Below are 18592 nucleotides of genomic sequence, written 5' to 3' on the forward strand. Positions count from 1 at the left end.
ACGAGGCGGGGGAAAGGCGCAAGAACGAGGCGGGGGAAAGGCGCAAGAACGAGGCGGGGGAAAGGCGCAAGAACGAGGCGGGGGAAAGGCGCAAGAACGAGGCGGGGGCAAGGCGCAAGAACGAGGCGGGGGCAAGGCGCAAGAACGAGGCGGGGGCAAGGCGCAAGAACGAGGCGGGGGCAAGGCGCAAGAACGAGGCGGGGGCAAGGCGCAAGAACAGGGCAGAGAGGCGCGGAGGCAGAGAGGCGCGGAGGCAGAGAGGCAGAGAGGCGCGGAGGCAGAGAGGCGCGGAGGCAGAGACCACATTTTTTTTTTTTTTTTTTATAAATTTCTTTTGGCATAAAAAACAAAAAAATTCTGGCGGATAAAGAGACGGAAGCAAAAATGACAGAGTAAAACTCCAGCTGGGGGCTGAGAGACGCTCTGCAGGGCAGGCCGCGGGTCCACGGGATTCGACCTCTGACGCTCTGCAGCTTCTCCCCCGCAAAGGAGAGAAGTCGATTTTTAAACGTAAACATACAAAAGAAATATACAATCAGGCCCCCACCCCCCCTCTCAGGTCGTCACGCCAACATTCACCGGTATCCTTGGTAACCGTAGTAATTCCAGTACTGCGCTCTGTCCTGGTAACCCTGCCACAGCAAAGGGAGAAAATACATCAGTCTAGAGCTAGACCTGCCTCTATTGCCCCATGTCCTCCCCCCCCCTGCCCCACACAAAGCACCCGACTGCTACGCCCCCTCACTCACCCCTCTGCTCTGCTGCCTGTAGTAGTTCGGATATTGCTGGCCGTAGTATCTTTCCTGCTGAGCCGGGTAACTCTGGTAGTAATTCTGATAACCCTGAGAGAGGAGTAGGGGTGAATATCAGTGAGTGGCAGAGATATCACCAACTGCCCCACATCAGGAACATAGACCCCATGCTATACACACACACACACACTACTTCTGCGCTCCCCCTCTTCCAAACACCCCATGCCCCCATTTGCCCGATACACGCAACCTCCCCCTGCCCTGTACTCACCCCCTGCTCCTCGGGGTGCTCCAGTACTGCTGCTGTCGATACAGCTGTTGCCGCGGAGGCTGCATGTACACACGCGGCTGGAAGCCGGCTGGGGACGAAGAGAAAGTGTCAGAGAGGGAGACAAATATACAGCTATCCCACTCATTCTCCACATGTCTACTCCCTCTCCCAGGTGGCTTCAGCCGGGGGTAGCATCCCTTCTTTCCGGCTTGGTGTTGTTGGTTGAACAGCCGCCCTCCCTCTCTCACCTGTCACAGGGTAGCCTCCCCGGGCCCTCTTCCCGCGGGTGCGCTTGTTCAACCTCTTGTCCAGGGCCGGTAGAATCTGTCGCGCCTCCTTCTTGGCCTCAGAAACCAGCGACTCTGCTTCCTCCTGCCCCAGCTCCGGGTACAGAACCTCGTCCAGGTACTCGCCCTGCTTAGGGACAGAGAAGTTGGCTGCGAAAGGAGGAAGAAAGCGGGTTTGAAAAAAAAAGGGGAGAAAAAGCAGGCGAGAAAGAGGGGGGGGGGGGGGGGAAAGCAGGCGAGAAAGAGGGGGGGGGGGGAAGCAGGCGAGAAAGAGGGGGGGGGGGGGAAGCAGGCGAGAAAGAGGGGGGGGGGAAAGCAGGCGAGAAAGAGGGGGGGGGGGGGGAAAGCAGGCGAGAAAGAAGGGGGGGGGGAAAGCAGGCGAGAAAGAAGGGGGGGGAAAGCAGGCGAGAAAGAAGGGGGGGGGGGGGAAAAGCAGGCGAGAAAGAGGGGGGGGGAAAGCAGGCGAGAAAGAGGGGGGGATGCAGGCGAGAAAGAGGGGGGGAAGCAGGCGAGAAAGAGGGGGGAAAAAGCAGGCGAGAAAGAGGGGGGAAAAAGCAGACAAGAAAAAGGGGGGGGGGGAAAGCAGGCGAGAAAGTTTTTTTTTTTTAAAACAAACCCAAAAGTATCACCCCTTTTATTATTAGAATGATATTATTAGTCTCCATCTCCCTCCTGTAGTGCTGCCTCAGAGATCACGGAGCTCGTACCTTTCATCTCCAAGAGAACAGATTCAGGAATAATCTCCTCCTCGCTGTCCTTGCGTTTCTCCACCCTCCTCTTCCACTCCTCCTCGCTGGGAACCACCAGCACGGCCTTCCGACTGAAGCCTTTGAAGCAGTGCATCTTCCTGCGCTGGGCCGAGTTGTACACTGTGCACTGAGGGAGAGGCGAGCAGGGGGGGGGGGGGGGGGAAGAGTGTGGTTACATTCAGAGTCCTGCATGAGTAGGTACCATGTCTCCACTCCATCCCATCCTGACTATCCCCCCCCTCACCTGATCCAGTATGTAGTTCCCTTTCCTGCGGGCAGCCAGTGGCACCAGTCGGATCAGGCACTGCGTTGCTTGCTGGGTGAGGCTGTCTCTGGTCTTGGGGTTGTCCTGCAGGTTTCCAGCCCAGCTGTCTGCAGAGAGCAGTGGCAGCATTACTGTGTGCAAAGCAAACCTTCCCCCCTCCATCTCCCTTCGCACCTCCCCCCCCTCCTCTCCCTTCACATTTCCCCCCCTCTCCCTTCGCATCCCCCCCTCCATCTCCCTTCACATTTCCCCACCTCCTCTCCCTTCGCACCCCCCCTCCATCTCCCTTCGCATCCCCCCCCCTCCATCTCCCTTCGCATCCCCCCCCCCTCCATCTCCCTTCGCATCCCCCCCCCTCCATCTCCCTTCGCATCCCCCCCCCCCTCCATCTCCCTTCGCATCCCCCCCCCTCCATCTCCCTTCACATTTCCCCCCCTCCTCTCCCTTCACATTTCCCCCCCCCCCCATCCCACCCCACCCCGTCCTGCTCACCTTCAGCTGCTGCAGCAGCATGTCTGTACTCAGATGTTGATAACGCTTTTCTGGGTTCTCCTCGCTGTGTTTTCGAGCCCAAGTAGTTTTACCGGCCCCCGGGAGACCAACCATTAGCAACACCTGAGAGCCAAAGAGAGAGGAGAGAGAATGACGGAGGAACGAGGGGGATAAACACTCATTAACACACTGCTATGTATATATCCCCTCTTCTCATATCTGTATTAGAGAGCGTAAGATCCTGTATACATCCCCCCTATCCCTCTGTACCTCGCACTCCTCCCTGGTTTTGGGTGCTGCCTGCGTTATTGCCAAGTCCTCCGTCTCCACCTCCTTCAGGTAGGTAAACCCCTCGGGGGTAGGATGCCACGGCTCCTCCCTCTGCCCAAAATTAACCTGGAAAGCGCAGCCTTTGCACAGCACGTGAGGGAGAAGGGCGCGGCCCCCCAGGGTCCCCTTCTCCAAGAGGAATGCAACACTCATGGGGGACCCGTTCTTGGAGAAAGAGAGCTCCACCGACTCCCCCTCCAGATCCTGCCAAAGAGAAGAAAGCATGGACGTGGACACATGAGCGAGATCACAAATATGGCCGCCGGCAGAAAAGGTCACTGCCTTGACCTTTGACCCAAAATAACACACCAAGAGACATCTAGGAGAGGGGACTGGATGGAACGGTTGTTACTCTGCAAACAGCCCTAGAAAAGCAACTTCAGCCTTACAAGAAAAACTAAAATTAGGAGCTGAAGTTCTTCCTGGAGAAGATAAAATGCAGATACTCGCGTGGCTAAATTCAGAGTAGCAGATCATTTGCCACAGAACAGAAAATAGTGGATGGAGTCTGACTCTACCTTACCATGGAGCAGGTGACATCTTTGTCGCACTTATAAAAAGCATTGAAGTTCTTGGCGGGAGAAAGAAAGCGGTTTTAAGCATGACAGAGATGGCCAACTCCAGTCCTCAAGGGCCACCAACAGGTCAGGTTTTACGGATATTCCTGCTTCAGCACAGATGGCTCAATCCATGGCTCAGTCATTGACAGCCACCTGTGCTGAAGCAGGAATATCTTTAAAACCTGGCCTGTTGGGGGGTATTGAGGACTGGAGTGGGGCACTCCATTGGGAGGGTTTGCTCCAACTCTACCAAGCAAAAGGTACTTAGGTGAAAATCGGTCTTAATCTGCAGTTGCACCTAAACCAGATTCCAGCCAGCGAAACCAACGCATCTCCTGCTGCTAGCAGAACTGCGGGAATGTAAGTAACAAGTCTCAGTATGAAGCCATCAATGCCTGTGGCTACGGTCTTCCAAAATGCACCTGAGATATCACGTTAGAGGGGCAAGTAATCTCGTTGTGTGCAGGTAACAGGTTGCCGCAGCCCTTCCGGAAGCTGGGGGTCCCTGGAGCTGAGATTAATGAAGTTCGGCTTCGGAGACCCCCTACTACAAACATGTTAAAAACGGCTTCAATTGTTTCTTTAATAAGGTGTCAGTCCCTACTGGGAGCAAAGTGTACTAAAGGCAGTGACATGTGTAAGGGGTCAGTCCCTCCTAGGATCAGTGTGTACTAAAGGCAGTGACACGTGTAAGGGGTCAGTCCCTCCTAGGATCAGTGTGTACTAAAGGCAGTGACATGTGTAAGGGGTCAGTCCCTCCTACGAGCAAAGTGTACTAAAGGCAGTGGCGTGTGTGAGGGGTCAGTCCCTCCTAGGAGCAGTGTGTACTAAATGCAGTGGCATGTGTAAGGGGTCAGTCCCTCCTAGGAGCAGTGTGTACTAAATGCAGTGGCATGTGTAAGGGGTCAGTCCCTCCTACGAGCAAAGTGTACTAAAGGCAGTGGCATGTGTAAGGGGTCAGTCCCTCCTAGGAGCAGTGTGTACTAAATGCAGTGGCATGTGTAAGGGGTCAGTCCCTCCTAGGAGCAGTGTGTACTAAATGCAGTGGCATGTGTACGGGGTCAGTCCCTCCTACGAGCAAAGTGTACTAAAGGCAGTGGCATGTGTAAGGGGTCAGTCCCTCCTAGGAGCAGTGTGTACTAAATGCAGTGGCATGTGTAAGGGGTCAGTCCCTCCTAGGAGCAGTGTGTACTAAATGCAGTGGCATGTGTAAGGGGTCAGTCCCTCCTACGAGCAAAGTGTACTAAAGGCAGTGGCATGTGTAAGGGGTCAGTCCCTCCTAGGAGCAGTGTGTACTAAATGCAGTGGCATGTGTAAGGGGTCAGTCCCTCCTAGGAGAAGTGTGTACTAAAGGCAGTGGCATGTGTAAGGGGTCAGTCCCTCCTAGGAGAAGTGTGTACTAAAGGCAGTGGCATGTGTAAGGGGTCAGTCCCTCCTAGGAGCAAAGTGTACTAAAGGCAGTGGCATGTGTGAGGGGTCAGTCCCTCCTAGGAGCAGTGTGTACTAATGGCAGTGGCGTGTGTAAGGGGTCAGTCCCTCCTAGGAGCAAAGTGTACTAATGGCAGTGGAACGTGTAAGGGGTCAGTCCCTCCTAGGAGCAAAGTGTACTAAAGGCAGTGGCGTGTGTAAGGGGTCAGTCCCTCGTAGGAGCAAACAGAGGGGTTGTGTGTAGACTTGAATTGGTAAACATTTGTTTGGAGGTCTGTGACCCCTCCTCCCTGTTCTCGCCCTGCCCATCTTTACATAGCAAGTCCCGACATGCAGCTGTGAATGACCTGTCTATTAAGCCATCTTCCTCTATTACAGAGGCAAAGAGAATGTTTGCAGAGATAGTGTTAGGACTTGCAGAAAAAATGGCACACTGGCATGGTCTGCAAGCTTACAAATGCCCTGGCCAAATAATTTAACTAAGTGACCCTCAATTACGGTTTTCTCATAAGTCTTCTGTTTGCAATGATTTAGAAAGCACTCGTTAGTCAGATAAACAGATGTAGTTGAATTCAGTGTTCCCGGAGAAAAGAGATTCAGTTATCACGAGATACAATCTTGCAAGACCGACTGAATCTTTCTAGGAGCCAATTATACTGAGAAGTTGTTAATAAGTAAACTGATCACAGCTGCCTCATTAAAGAACATTTACTCTCCCCAAGCGAAGACAGTCCACAGGGGGCAGGACTTACAGCAAAGCAGCCAATCACATCACTCTCCCCAAACGCCTCTCCGTACTCCTCAAAATGCGCGTTGGTGACCTTCAAGCCTCGGCCGTCATAAGCGAAGGACAGGTCATCCTCACCTGGGGGACAGAGATTGTATGAAGGAGGGGATACTGGGGAGGAGTGAGCAGGCACAACAGGGTAGTGATGTTACCCCCCCACCCCAGGGTTATTACCTAGCTGAGGAGCCGATTGGTCAACAGACCAGCCCACACGCAGGAGGGGGAGCTCCGTGCTGCCTTCCTTCAGGGGCAGGATCTCTGTCACCTGCAGAGAGAGGGGCACAGTCACATGTGTCACCAGCAGGTGTCCCATGACAGACAGGCACTCTCACGCAGGCACAGAGAGAGAGACAGACAGGCACTCCCACGCAGGCACAGAGAGAGAGAGACAGACAGGCACTCCCACGCAGGCACAGAGAGAGAGAGACAGACAGGCACTCCCACGCAGGCACAGAGAGAGAGAGACAGACAGGCACTCCCACGCAGGCACAGAGAGAGAGAGACAGACAGGCACTCCCACGCAGGCACAGAGAGAGAGAGACAGACAGGCACTCCCACGCAGGCACAGAGAGAGAGAGACAGACAGGCACTCCCACGCAGGCACAGAGAGAGAGAGACAGACAGGCACTCCCACGCAGGCACAGAGAGAGAGAGACAGACAGGCACTCCCACGCAGGCACAGAGAGAGAGAGACAGACAGGCACTCCCACGCAGGCACAGAGAGAGAGAGACAGACAGGCACTCCCACGCAGGCACAGAGAGAGAGACAGGCATTCCCACGCAGGGAGGGAGAGGGAGAGAGAGGGAGAGAGGGAGAGAGGGAGAGAGGGAGAGAGGGAGAGAGAGAGAGAGAGAGAGAGAGAGAGAGAGAGACAGGCACTCCCACGCAGGCACAGAGAGAGAGAGAGACAGACAGGCACTCCCACGCAGGCACAGAGAGAGAGAGAGAGACAGGCACTCCCATGCAGGCACAGAGAGAGAGACAGGCACAGAGAGAGAGAGGCATACAAGCATTCCCACGCAGGCACAGAGAGAGAGACAGGCATTCCCACGCAGACACAGAGAGAGAGACAGGCATTCCCACGCAGGCACAGAGAGAGAGACAGGCATTCCCACGCAGGCACAGAGAGAGAGACAGGCATTCCCACGCAGGCACAGAGAGAGAGACAGGTATTCCCACGCAGGCACAGAGAGAGAGACAGGCATTCCCACGCAGGCACAGAGAGAGAGACAGGCATTCCCACGCAGGCACAGAGAGAGACAGGCATTCCCACGCAGGCACAGAGAGAGAGACAGGCATTCCCACGCAGGCACAGAGAGAGAGAGACAGGCATTCCCACGCAGGCACAGAGAGAGAGACAGGCATTCCCACGCAGGCACAGGGAGAGAGACAGGCATTCCCACGCAGGCACAGAGAGAGAGACAGGCATTCCCACGCAGGCACAGAGAGAGAGAGACAGGCATTCCCACGCAGGCACAGAGAGAGAGAGACAGGCATTCCCACGCAGGCACAGAGAGAGAGACAGGCATTCCCACGCAGGCACAGGGAGAGAGACAGGCATTCCCACGCAGGCACAGAGAGAGAGAGACAGGCATTCCCACGCAGGCACAGAGAGACAGGCATTCCCACGCAGGCACAGAGAGAGAGACAGGCATTCCCACGCAGGCACAGAGAGAGAGAGAGAGAGAGAGAGAGAGAGAGAGAGGCATTCCCACGCAGGCACAGAGAGACAGGCATTCCCACGCAGGCACAGAGAGAGAGACAGGCATTCCCACGCAGGCACAGAGACAGGCATTCCCACGCAGGCACAGAGAGACAGGCATTTCCACGCAGGCACAGAGAGACAGGCATTTCCACGCAGGCACAGAGAGACAGGCATTCCCACGCAGGCACAGAGAGACAGGCATTCCCACGCAGGCACAGAGAGACAGGCATTCACAGAGCCAGGCATTCCCACGCAGGCACAGAGAGCCAGGCATTCCCACGCAGGCACAGAGAGAGACAGGCATTCCCACGCAGGCACAGAGAGACAGGCATTCCCACACAAGCACAGAGAGACAGGCATTCCCACGCAGGCACAGAGAGACAGGCATTCCCACGCAGGCACAGAGAGACAGGCATTCCCACGCAGGCACAGAGAGAGAGACAGGCATTCCCACGCAGGCACAGAGACAGGCATTCCCACGCAGGCACAGAGAGAGACAGGCATTCCCACGCAGGCACAGAGAGACAGGCATTCCCACACAAGCACAGAGAGACAGGCATTCCCACGCAGGCACAGAGAGAGAGGCATTCCCACGCAGGCACAGAGAGACAGGCATTCCCACGCAGGCACAGAGAGAGAGACAGGCATTCCCACGCAGGCACAGAGACAGGCATTCCCACGCAGGCACAGAGAGACAGGCATTTCCACGCAGGCACAGAGAGACAGGCATTTCCACGCAGGCACAGAGAGACAGGCATTCCCACGCAGGCACAGAGAGACAGGCATTCCCACGCAGGCACAGAGAGACAGGCATTCACAGAGCCAGGCATTCCCACGCAGGCACAGAGAGCCAGGCATTCCCACGCAGGCACAGAGAGAGACAGGCATTCCCACGCAGGCACAGAGAGACAGGCATTCCCACACAAGCACAGAGAGACAGGCATTCCCACGCAGGCACAGAGAGACAGGCATTCCCACGCAGGCACAGAGAGACAGGCATTCCCACGCAGGCACAGAGAGACCGGCATTCCCACGCAGGCACAGAGAGACACAGTACAGAAATATATACACCTTACACAGCTCAGCTCTTTCACAAAAGGCTTAAAGCTGCAGTTTCCCTGCATGTGGGGATTTTATTATTATTCCCTCACCTCTAGATTTTTTTCCCCCTGCTCACTCATTTTACCAACTGTAGATTATTCTTAATAAATTAGCAAAAAAACTAAATTAATATGGCTGCTTACCTCCTCTCACTTAAGTGACCTTATTACACCTCAAATAACCTTATCTGAGAAGCTTAAGACAAGACATTTGTCTGATAAAATCCTTTGTAGTCTGCATGGAAAACAGCTCTGTGCTGCCTGAGGGAGAAAGGGAGAATGACAACCTTGCAGACATCTCCACTCTCCCCACGATTATTTATCATTTGTAAAGCTTTCCTCTCGTCACTGTAGAATATAGTCTGTTTTTACACCATTTGCTCGCTTTATTTATTAATAAAGGTTTAAAAAATAAAAATTATCTTCTGTCTTCACAAGAAGCAAATTTTAGTTAAGTGCATAATATGCAACGCCTTAATGGTTACATGGGGCGAACAGCTCATTCACTCAGATAAAGAGAAACTTTACCAGCGTGTCCACTACACAGAAAAAACAAAAATGGAGAAGAGTTGAAGTTTATCCAATAGTAATGATAAACTCACGAACATTATTAATAATGCCAGTGTGCTTCTGCTCACTGATTTTGAAACCATTTTATGCCTTAAATTGTTTGAATTTAATTCAGTCCCAGAAACCCCCTCACTTCTGCGTCATGTGATCAGACCCATGCCACAAGAAATGGAAGTGCCCGATCTGACCCTAATAAATCCCCCAAGCAATTGCCCACGATATACCTGGTATGTCAACAGGGGCGCTGAAAAGGTTATGTAAAATGTTACATGGCAGATAAATAACGTCACAGAAACAGGTGACGGAAGATAAGAACCCATCATCTCTGCTGTAAAACCTCAGACCCTTTTTGGTCCTGGGTTTCCTTTCGTATTTAGGATAACCGTGTGTCGATCCCATGCATGTTTGAATTCCCCTGCTGTATTGGCCCCATCCACTGGTCCAAAAACCTTATCAGAGAAGATCAGGATAAGACCTGTAGTCATCTAGCTGGAAGACAGCCGTGTGAATGCACCATGTGGGCACTACTGCAGGTTTCTGGCCTTTGCAAATCAAGATTAAAATAGAACGCATGCAGGAAACATCATAAGACGTTTTGAATCTGCATGAAAGTGCGTAACATGGAGATCATTTCAGAACGGGCCTTTAGGGTGCGGGGGGGAGGAAGGGGGGGGGGGTTGAAGTTGAGCGATTAAGGAGGAAAGGGTTCAAGTAGAAGGGAAAGAGGTAGGTTGGGATCTCACCTTGATCTCAAAGCAGACCTTCCCCTTGGTGGCTCCATGGGTGGCGCGGGACCCCGACCAAAGGGAGGGGAACTTGTCTGAGAAGAGGGGGCGCCCCCCGAAACGATCCTTATCCATCTTAAACTGTAGGTCGCAGGTGGCTGTGAGAAGAGAGGGGAGAGAAATAGGTCAGAGATGCTCTGTATTCTAAGGCCTCGGGCATGGTCAGCGCCCGTGCTGAGGCGCGCTTTCACTTACCAGTGAGCCCCTGCAGCCGCAATGAGAGCGGCTTTAGCAGGGGCTCGCTTACGCTTACGCAAGCGTGCGGAAGCGTAGGTCGTAGGAAAATTTTAAATTTGCGCGCTCACGGGAGTGCAGGGCCGGTCACGTGAGCGGTTCGCCCAATGAGGGCGAATCAGCTCCGTGACGTCACTGGCCCGCCCCCCGACGGCGCGCTAACCAAGGCCAGGGAAAGCACCCGCTTTCCCTCAGCCTCCGCGCGCCTCCGCACGGGCTAAGTCACCATGGACTCAACCTAAGGCAGGGGTGCCCAACTCCAGTCCTCAAGGCACCCCCCCTCCACTCCCCCAATATCTAGTTTTTAGGATATCCCTGCTTCAGCACAGATGGCTCAAAGTCAGTCAAAGACAGCCTCTGATTAAGCTACCTGTTCTGATGCAGGGATATCCTGAAAACCTGACCTGTGGGGGTTCCTTGAGGACTGGAGTTGAGCATTCCTGTTCTAAAGTGTACGAATGTCACTCTTATAAAACATTTTATTCCCTTTATACCAGAATGTCACTATTTTTTTCACACTCCCAACACACCATTTTTGGCAGCTACCAATTATTGAAATGTCCTAAAAGGTCTTCACCTCTTAAATATACACTATGCATGCATTTGAATAGCATGTCTTGTAAGGACACAATGACATGTTAAGGGGTCAGTCCCTCCTAGGACCAAAGTGCACTAATGGTAGTGACCTGGATAAGGGGACACATCTGGGTGATTTACACCTTTTTTTGCATTAAAATCTGACACCCAAGTATGATCAAATCATTAAAGTTCGATTGTGAAAAAGGGCAAGTTGAGATTTGGGAGGAGAGCTTGTTGGGGATGTGTGTTTATTAACTATGTGCAGCTGGTCTCAGATGCTTTTGGGAGGGTAGTGCCCCCCCCCCCCAGGTTTAAGCTTGCCCCTCCCCACATTCCAAGATGTCAGGTCAGTTTCATTTTGCTGGGTTACGACAGATCCAATGCTGATCATTCTTCCTGTAATTATACAGGTAAATAAGAATTTTAACTCAGGGAGTGTTAGGACCTGCTAACGGTCATGCCTTTAAAGTGGCAGCAGGCTTAAGATGCTTTGGCCAAAGGGTTAAACTAAATGACCCCTTTTCAAGAGAATATATAGGTATTGCACTGTGTATTTTTGTCATATTTGAAGTAGCTTTGGGCATCTTTGTTTATTTTTTGTTGTATACATTTAGCCACGCCCACTAGCACTCCTTTGGACACTTCTATACATATATATTATGTGGTAATGTTTAAGGTTTCTAAGAGCTTGTTGGGTATCTGTGTGTTTATTAATCTCATGGTGTTCAACAAGAGTTTGCATGGGCGAAGCCCCCCTTCACCTCTTATTAGGACAATGTGGGATAAGGGTAAATAAAACCCGATTGACCAGCACTGCTCTATTCAGAGGCCCCGGCAGAAATGAAATTTGTGCTAAATTTCCTGAGAAACAAAAGTGGGCACATTTTTTTTATTTTAAACACAGTTAAAATTGAGTTTGAAACCAATTACATTGTTATTGTTTCTAACCGGCTGTTATTTTTTCCAAGCTGTCTGGGATTGCATATTTAAACCAGAATCCTGATATGTCCTCATTATTATTATCATCAACATCACAAGAGTGGGAGGGGGCGCTGGATGTTAGGATATTTGGTGTGCAGTAAGAGAGGTACTTACAGGTATCCAGACACACCGCGCACTCTTCCACTTCCTCCTCTGCCTCTTCAGGAGGGAAGGGAGACTTGGATCTAACAAGGAAAACATTGAAAGGATTAGTCGCATCTCGTTAAGAGCTCCAGTCATAATCTCTGTCCTCATCACCTCACTGTGAAATGCTGAAGGTTTGGGGAAAATTGTAACTAAATAAAAGCAACTCTCCACATTCCTAGAAACATGTGCTGCACAATTGCACTAGGACATTGTGATTGCAGGAAAACAGCAGCAATGGCACGGTGTATTTAGGCTTGCGCAAAGAAGGGAGGTATGAGTGAAGAAGAGACCTGTGAGGTTGTGATTCCCCCCTCTCACCGGCTGTAATACGCCTCTTCCTTGAATTCATGGTAGGTGCGTCCCCGCTCCTCCTCCTCCCGCAGCCTCTTTACTCCCTGGCACGGAGCCTCTGAGCTCTCCGCTTTGGACGACTCCGCCTTCAAATCACCCTCTACAGTTGCAAATGACAGATGCGGTCAGACAGAGAAGGAGCATTATGTATACACGCGTAGCTCGCAGACCCTTTCCTGGATACACACTTAGATTGTCATGTCTCCGGGGTAGTGATTTCCTTTCCAATTGTCTGATCTTATTTGTTGCACCTATTGAACTATTATCTCATATACTGTATTGTATCACTTGTAAAGTGCCAAGTAAAGCAGCAGTGCTATATAAAGACATACTTCCCTGTATATAGTTACCTGCTGCCATCTCTCCCCCTTGCTCCTCCTCTTCCTCCACCATGTCTCCCCAGTTTCTTTTCTGTGTTGCTCCATTCAGTGGCTCGCTGCTCCCACCGGGTTCTGCAACAGCTTCCTTCCCTTCATCCTGTTTAACCGCTGCAGGGGCTAATGGAGCATCTAATGCCACCTTTGCAGGTACATCTTCCACTGATGCCACCTCTGCGGCCAGATTCTCATCTGATGCCGCCTTCGTGGGCAGTTTCTTATCTTCAGGGAGCCGATCTTCCTTTTTCACCCCCTCAGGGGGCAGATCCGCCTCTTCCAGCGCTTTGGGGGGCATAGCATCCTCCCCTTGCCCACCGGGGGGCAGATCATCCTCCTCCTCCTCTTCTTCATCATCATCACCCAGCTCCAGGTCTTCCCCTCCCTCCTCCTCGGCTCCCCCTTGAGCACCTCCTACCCTCTCCTCGTCTCCCAAGAGTTCGGAGTCGAGCGCCTCCTGCAGTCTGTCGCACAGGTCGGCTTTCAGTCCCCGGCTCTCCAGCCCCCTCCGCTGCAGCTCAGCCCGAAGCTCCGTCACCTTCATCCGCTGCGGGTCCAGGCCGCTCATCCTGAGGTCCGGCGGAGCGGGAAGATAGAAAGACCGTGGACGAGATGGGGCGGAAATGCAGAGATAGGGGGGACCGGAAGTGTACTCAAACTGGACGGAAGTGTACACCCCAAGACAGGAAGTGTACCCCCAAGACAGGAAGTTTTAAAAACACCTGGAAGTTAGTCCTGACTCCCCACTCAACAAGCTAGTGCTGCTGTGGAGTTCCTTACACGTTTCCAGCCACCCTCGGTTTTCACCGGAAGCTGATGCTACAAACGGAAGTGGGTCCCGTACAGCGGCCGCCCTTGTAATCTCCGCGCACGCGCGGCCTCTCTGTCCGCCTGGCTCCGGTGCAGTCTCCGCGGGTGGGTGGTTGGGTTGGTCGGTGGCTGGCTCGCTCCAGTTCCGCACGCAAACCCGTCGCTATGTCTCCCGCCCTCCGCACGTGAAGCAGCCGTTACCTGCGTTCCACTGCTCACGCCCTAGCCCCGCCCACCTTGACGTCGCGGATCCTGAGTGGCCAGGCTTACTTCGTGCGCCCTGATTGGCTGCCGTGGGATAGAGTCTGTAGTGGGCGCGCAGTGGCTCGCGCTCACTCCTTTGTCGTGATTGGTTCCCTGAGGTCACATGATGAGCCCGTCCAGAGTTCCCGCCTTTTTTTTAACGTGACTAAACAGTGACGTACGCTTTTTGATTGGGGGAGAGGGATGATGTAATCTATTTTTTTTTCAACAAGCTTTATTGCCCGCCGAGTAAGCAGAAATATCTCAATCTGTGCGGTTATTAGTATTGTGATTCCTATATATGATCATAGTGATTAATGTGACATTACTATATCATCACATCATTGTTATTATCATCTTGCATTATATTATCACGATAATGAAACGGTTCTATTAAGTTGCTGTAACACATCACGGTCTTCACCGCAGGATCTTGTGTTTGGGGCGGTTATATTTGCCAGTTACTCGAGTACAGCTCGTATTGTTGTGTTTGTATCTCTTTTGTATGTGTCAATAAAGTTATTGAAGGACTGGTCACATGACGCGGTCCGTGAGGGGCTCAGTTCAATCTGTAGGGAGGTGGGTGTGGCCTGTGACCCGGAGGCAGCATGGGGCTGTGAGCTATGGCTGACCAGGTAACACCACACACACACACACACACACACACACACACACAACACACAACACACAACACACAACACACAACACACAACACACAACACACACACCACACACACCTTTATGGTGGGTGAGAAAGGCGACAAAAAACCTCCAATAAAGAATATCACTTGCGAGCACATTCACATGTCTAAGGCTGCGCTTACAGTGATGGCGACGCGACCGATGACATCACCCGTCGCCATTGCGAAAGTTGCATTTCAAATTTAGTCGATGTCGCTGGCTACAAGGCCAGTGACGTCAGGAAATTGGGGAGGGCAGAGGCACGGAGAAGCTCCTGATCGACCGCAAGGGGAGACCGTCGCCGAAAAAATAAAATATCATTGACTACCAAATTTTCGGTAGCATTGTCGCACCGTCGCGTGCACTATAAGCGCCGGCGACAATGCATTTTTTATTGACGCGCCCGTGGCCAGCACTATAAGCGTGACAGTGACGTCAGGCTGCGGTCGCTGGAAAAATCAAATTTAGATGACTTCCAGTGATCGCGACCAAACTGTCGCTCTGCCGCGCTTACTATAAGTGCACGCAACGGTGACAATGCACTTGTTTTGACGCGACGTTGCTGGCACTATAAGCGTAGCCTTAGACAGGTCTGCAACCCCGCCTTTTAACCATTATCACCTAGCATACAGTGCTTCCACTGCAGCAAGGGATTCTGGGAAATGACATGCAAATGAGCACACAATGTGTCACCTTTTGCCTGAAATCCACACACTTGTTATATATACATATTCTTGTTTTATATATATATATATATATATATATATATATATATATATATATATATATATATATATATATATATAAACACAAAAAGAGAGAAAGCGAGTCAAAAAGGAGCACTCAAAAAATATATAGTGAAAATAGACAAATGGATTTTATTAGTAATGCCAAGATAAAATAACTTAAACATACCTAAACACATGCCACAAAATAAATAAATGACTGCTGTAATTTGTAATATCTATAAACAAAAAAACCCATCTGTACATCCTCTGTACATCTTAGCATCCTTAGGGTCTCTTATATTATACCTTTGTTAGCTTTGGTTATACCATTTACCATTATTATCCAAGCTACCTAGGTTACTGCTATATATATAAATGTAAATACAACTGTATGCTCATCTGCATGTCTTAGGCATGTCTGCAACCCTGCCTTTCCCCATTATCACCCAGCACACAGCACTTCCACTGCAGCAAGGGATTCTGGGAAATGACATGCAAATGAGCACACAGTGCCACTTTTTGCTTCAAAAAACATTTATACCCAGTTAATCAACCCCACACTGATGAGACCCATTAAGGTCGAAACAGCTGTCTGTGGGTGGTTTTCTGGGTATGCACCTTAACCCTGGCTGTGCTCAAAGCTGTGACCATGCAGCAAGCTTAAGCCTATAGGGAACCATGTTCCCACACACACACACACTATATATATATATATATATATATATATATATATATATATATATATATATATATATATATATAATCTATCTCACACAATTTATATATTGCCCTTATCCAGGGCACTGTACATTTAGTTAGTAAAACTTGCTTGGTGTGTTGGCGTCAGGTCTCTGGATTTAGTCTTGTCGGTGGAATGGTGATGGGTCTGAAAGTGGAGGTATTGGATCAGTGAGGTGGGTGACTTTGGAGGCTTTTATAGAGAATTTAGGAAGGGGGGAGGGTAGGGGAGATCATGGGAGGGGATGGAGTAGGGGGTGAATGGGGATCATGGAATGTGCTGGAGGAGAGTTTTGAGTTGTGTTCTGAAGATAGTTTGGGAGGGGGCAGACTGGATGTGGCAGGAGCTTGTTCCAGTGGTTGGGGGGAGAAATGCAAATGATCGGAAGTGAGAGGAGACACATGGGGCTGGGGGGAGTGAGGATTGTGGCAGTTGGGGAGCGCAGAGGACAGTAAGGTGTGTAGGGAGATGATTGTCCAAGGGTTGATGCAAATAGCTGCTTAATATGCTAAATGTAACCAGTTATTCTTCTGTTCAGGTGTATCCTGCACCTGGAGTCATTTTATTAAAATTTAGTTTTTTTCAGCAGCAGCTACTTAAGGTTCCCTGGGTCTACCCCAAGTCACTCACTGACAAAGTACTGACGGGTACGAAACGCGTCAGCGACTGCGGGGATGTGGTCTTCTCAATAAATCTTTTTTTGACGGCTTCCATTGTCCAGCCTCCTCCTTGGTTCATGTTGCACAGCTCCGCTTTTCTCTCTTGCCTCTGAAGATGTGGGAGTGCATGAGAAGTTTGGCCGAAGAGAGAGAAATGGCTGGACAAATGTTTCTTGTGTTGGATAGGTGGTAGTGACGGAGGTGATGTGTTGGGCGAAGAAGAGGGAAGGGTCAAAGATGACTCCGGTTGCAAGCAGAAGGGGAGGGGGGAAAGGAGATGGTGGGGATTAAGGAGGAAACTAGAAAAACTCAGTCTTTGCTGGGTTAATTTGTAGGAAGTGTGAGGACATCCAGGTGGAAATGGCAGAAAGGCAGACGGAGATACAGGCGGAAAGTTTGGGTGAGAATATTGGGGAAGGAGAAATCTTCTGCAAAAAATGGACGTTGAATCCATGGGAGGATATAATAAATATTACTTGCGTTTGCTATTTGAAGGATCGCAATGACCGTTTTTGTTCTGTGCATATACACAGCTCACCGAGTTGTGTTCCGTAATAGTGCCCAATTTGCTTGTCATACATTGAATGCCCTCATCCTCACGTTTGTGTGTGTGTAGATGCACACACACTCCAACGTGCTCTCTCCCCCCCAAATGCTCTAAAATATCTATAATATCCTCTCTCTGTTCTCCACCGAGGCCGGGGCAGTCGATCGGCGCCTCCTACAGGCGGGCTCCTTTAAGTCTCAGGGTAACGCCTGCTACGCAGAGCATCGTGTGCGGGAGGCTGTCAGCCAGTATCACCGCGCTCTGCTGCAGCTCCGTGGCCTGGACCCCAGCCTGCCCTCCCCACTCCCTGGCCTGCGGCTCCCGGGGACCCCACTCACTGCGCAGCAACAGGAGATCCTACAGGAGCTGCAGGCTGACTGCTATAACAATCTGGCAGGTAAGAGAGGGGAGCCATATGTCCTGACCACGGAGCGCCGGCTAACAATATAACCTACCTGAGCATCGCTTGACCCCTGTCCTGTATCCTGCAGCATGTCTACTGCACACGCCACCCCCCCGGTATCAGCGTGTGTATGAGTACAGCCTGCAGGTTCTCAGTCTCCAGCCTCTAAATGTGAAGGCCTTATACAGAGCCGGGGTCTCCAGTTACCACCTCCGAGATTACTCCCAGGCGCACAGCTATCTCTCACAGGCTGCACGCCAGAAGCCCAAAGGTGAGAGGTCCCAACCTCAGTGTCTTCTCTCCCTCCCCTCCTCCTCTCTCCCCCCTCATCTCTCCCCCCCTTCTCTCTCCCCCTCTCTCTCCCCCCCTCCCTCTCCCCCTCTCTCTCCCCCCCTCCCTCTCCCCCCTCTCTCCCTCCCCCCTCTCTCCCTCCCCCCTCTCTCCCCCCCCCTCTCTCTCCCTCCCCCCCCTCTCTCTCCCCCCCCTCTCTCTGTCCCCCCTCTCTCTGTCCCCCTCTCTCTGTCCCCCCCTCCTCGCGCGCTCTGTCTCTCTTCCCCTCACCCGCCGCTTTCGCTCAGTCTGTCTCTTCTCCCTCAGATGGAAACATCAGACATTATCTGCAGCTCACAGACTCCGCGCTCTGTGTTTCAAGGGAGGAGGAGAAGCAGAGATATCAGGGCATGTTTGGATAGTGCTCCCCCACAATGGGGTAACTTCCCCTGAAGGCACCTTGAGTAGGTGGAGTCACAGCCGGAACTCCCCACCCGTCATGTCAAGAGATCAATAAATGTATTTTTCTTACAATGTGCTGAATATTTAATATAATAAAATGTCAGAAATGTTATTGGAAATGGGGGGAGGGACGGAAGATCATGGTGTGGGGAGGGACGGATAATACGGGGTGGGAAGGGACGGAAGATCATGGGGTGGAAAGGGAGGGGGGTGGGGAGGAAGGAAAGGGGAGGAAGATGGGTGTGTGGGGGGGGGAAGATGGGTGTGTGGGGGGGGGGAAGATGGGTGTGTGGGGGGGGGGA

At 51.7% G+C, this 18592-nt stretch overlaps 2 protein-coding genes across 3 annotated transcripts; one reads left to right on the top strand and one right to left on the bottom strand.

Moving 5' to 3' along the window:
* Positions 1–314: 314 nt before the first annotated feature.
* Positions 315–13804, bottom strand: HNRNPUL2 (heterogeneous nuclear ribonucleoprotein U like 2). Its single transcript, XM_075570054.1, is given in 15 exon segments — positions 315–632; positions 750–842; positions 1023–1111; positions 1272–1460; positions 2018–2186; positions 2304–2413; positions 2416–2431; positions 2817–2939; positions 3087–3350; positions 5887–5999; positions 6096–6186; positions 10041–10180; positions 11991–12061; positions 12342–12474; positions 12725–13804. Coding segments are annotated over 15 exon segments (2250 nt in total). The 5' UTR covers positions 13317–13804; the 3' UTR covers positions 315–575.
* Positions 13805–14320: 516 nt separating this feature from the next.
* On the top strand, positions 14321–18362 carry TTC9C (tetratricopeptide repeat domain 9C). 2 transcript variants are annotated; one of them, XM_075570055.1, is made up of 5 exons: positions 16440–16596; positions 16944–17008; positions 17306–17552; positions 17647–17829; positions 18156–18362. In XM_075570055.1, exons 1-5 carry the CDS (start codon positions 16455–16457, stop codon positions 18248–18250), a joined length of 732 nt encoding a protein of 243 aa, XP_075426170.1. In that variant the 5' UTR covers positions 16440–16454; the 3' UTR covers positions 18251–18362. The 2 variants fall into 2 exon arrangements, with proteins under 2 accessions (XP_075426171.1, XP_075426170.1); XM_075570056.1 differs by lacking the exons at positions 16440–16596; positions 16944–17008 and adding an exon at positions 14321–14436.
* Positions 18363–18592: the final 230 nt, after the last annotated feature.

Source organism: Ascaphus truei, chromosome 14 (assembly GCF_040206685.1).
Source record: "Ascaphus truei isolate aAscTru1 chromosome 14, aAscTru1.hap1, whole genome shotgun sequence".
In the NCBI taxonomy this organism is placed as follows: Eukaryota; Metazoa; Chordata; class Amphibia; order Anura; family Ascaphidae; genus Ascaphus; species Ascaphus truei.

Excerpts from the sequence above, each read along its gene's own strand:
- TTC9C (XM_075570055.1), top strand. The coding sequence starts at position 16,455 with ATGCTAAATGTAACCAGTTATTCTTCTGTTCAGGTGTATCCTGCACCT. Across the intron at positions 17,553-17,646 it reads CTGCTATAACAATCTGGCAG|CATGTCTACTGCACACGCCA; the intron begins GTAAGAGAGGGG and ends TGTATCCTGCAG. Across the intron at positions 17,830-18,155 it reads TGCACGCCAGAAGCCCAAAG|ATGGAAACATCAGACATTAT; the intron begins GTGAGAGGTCCC and ends CTTCTCCCTCAG.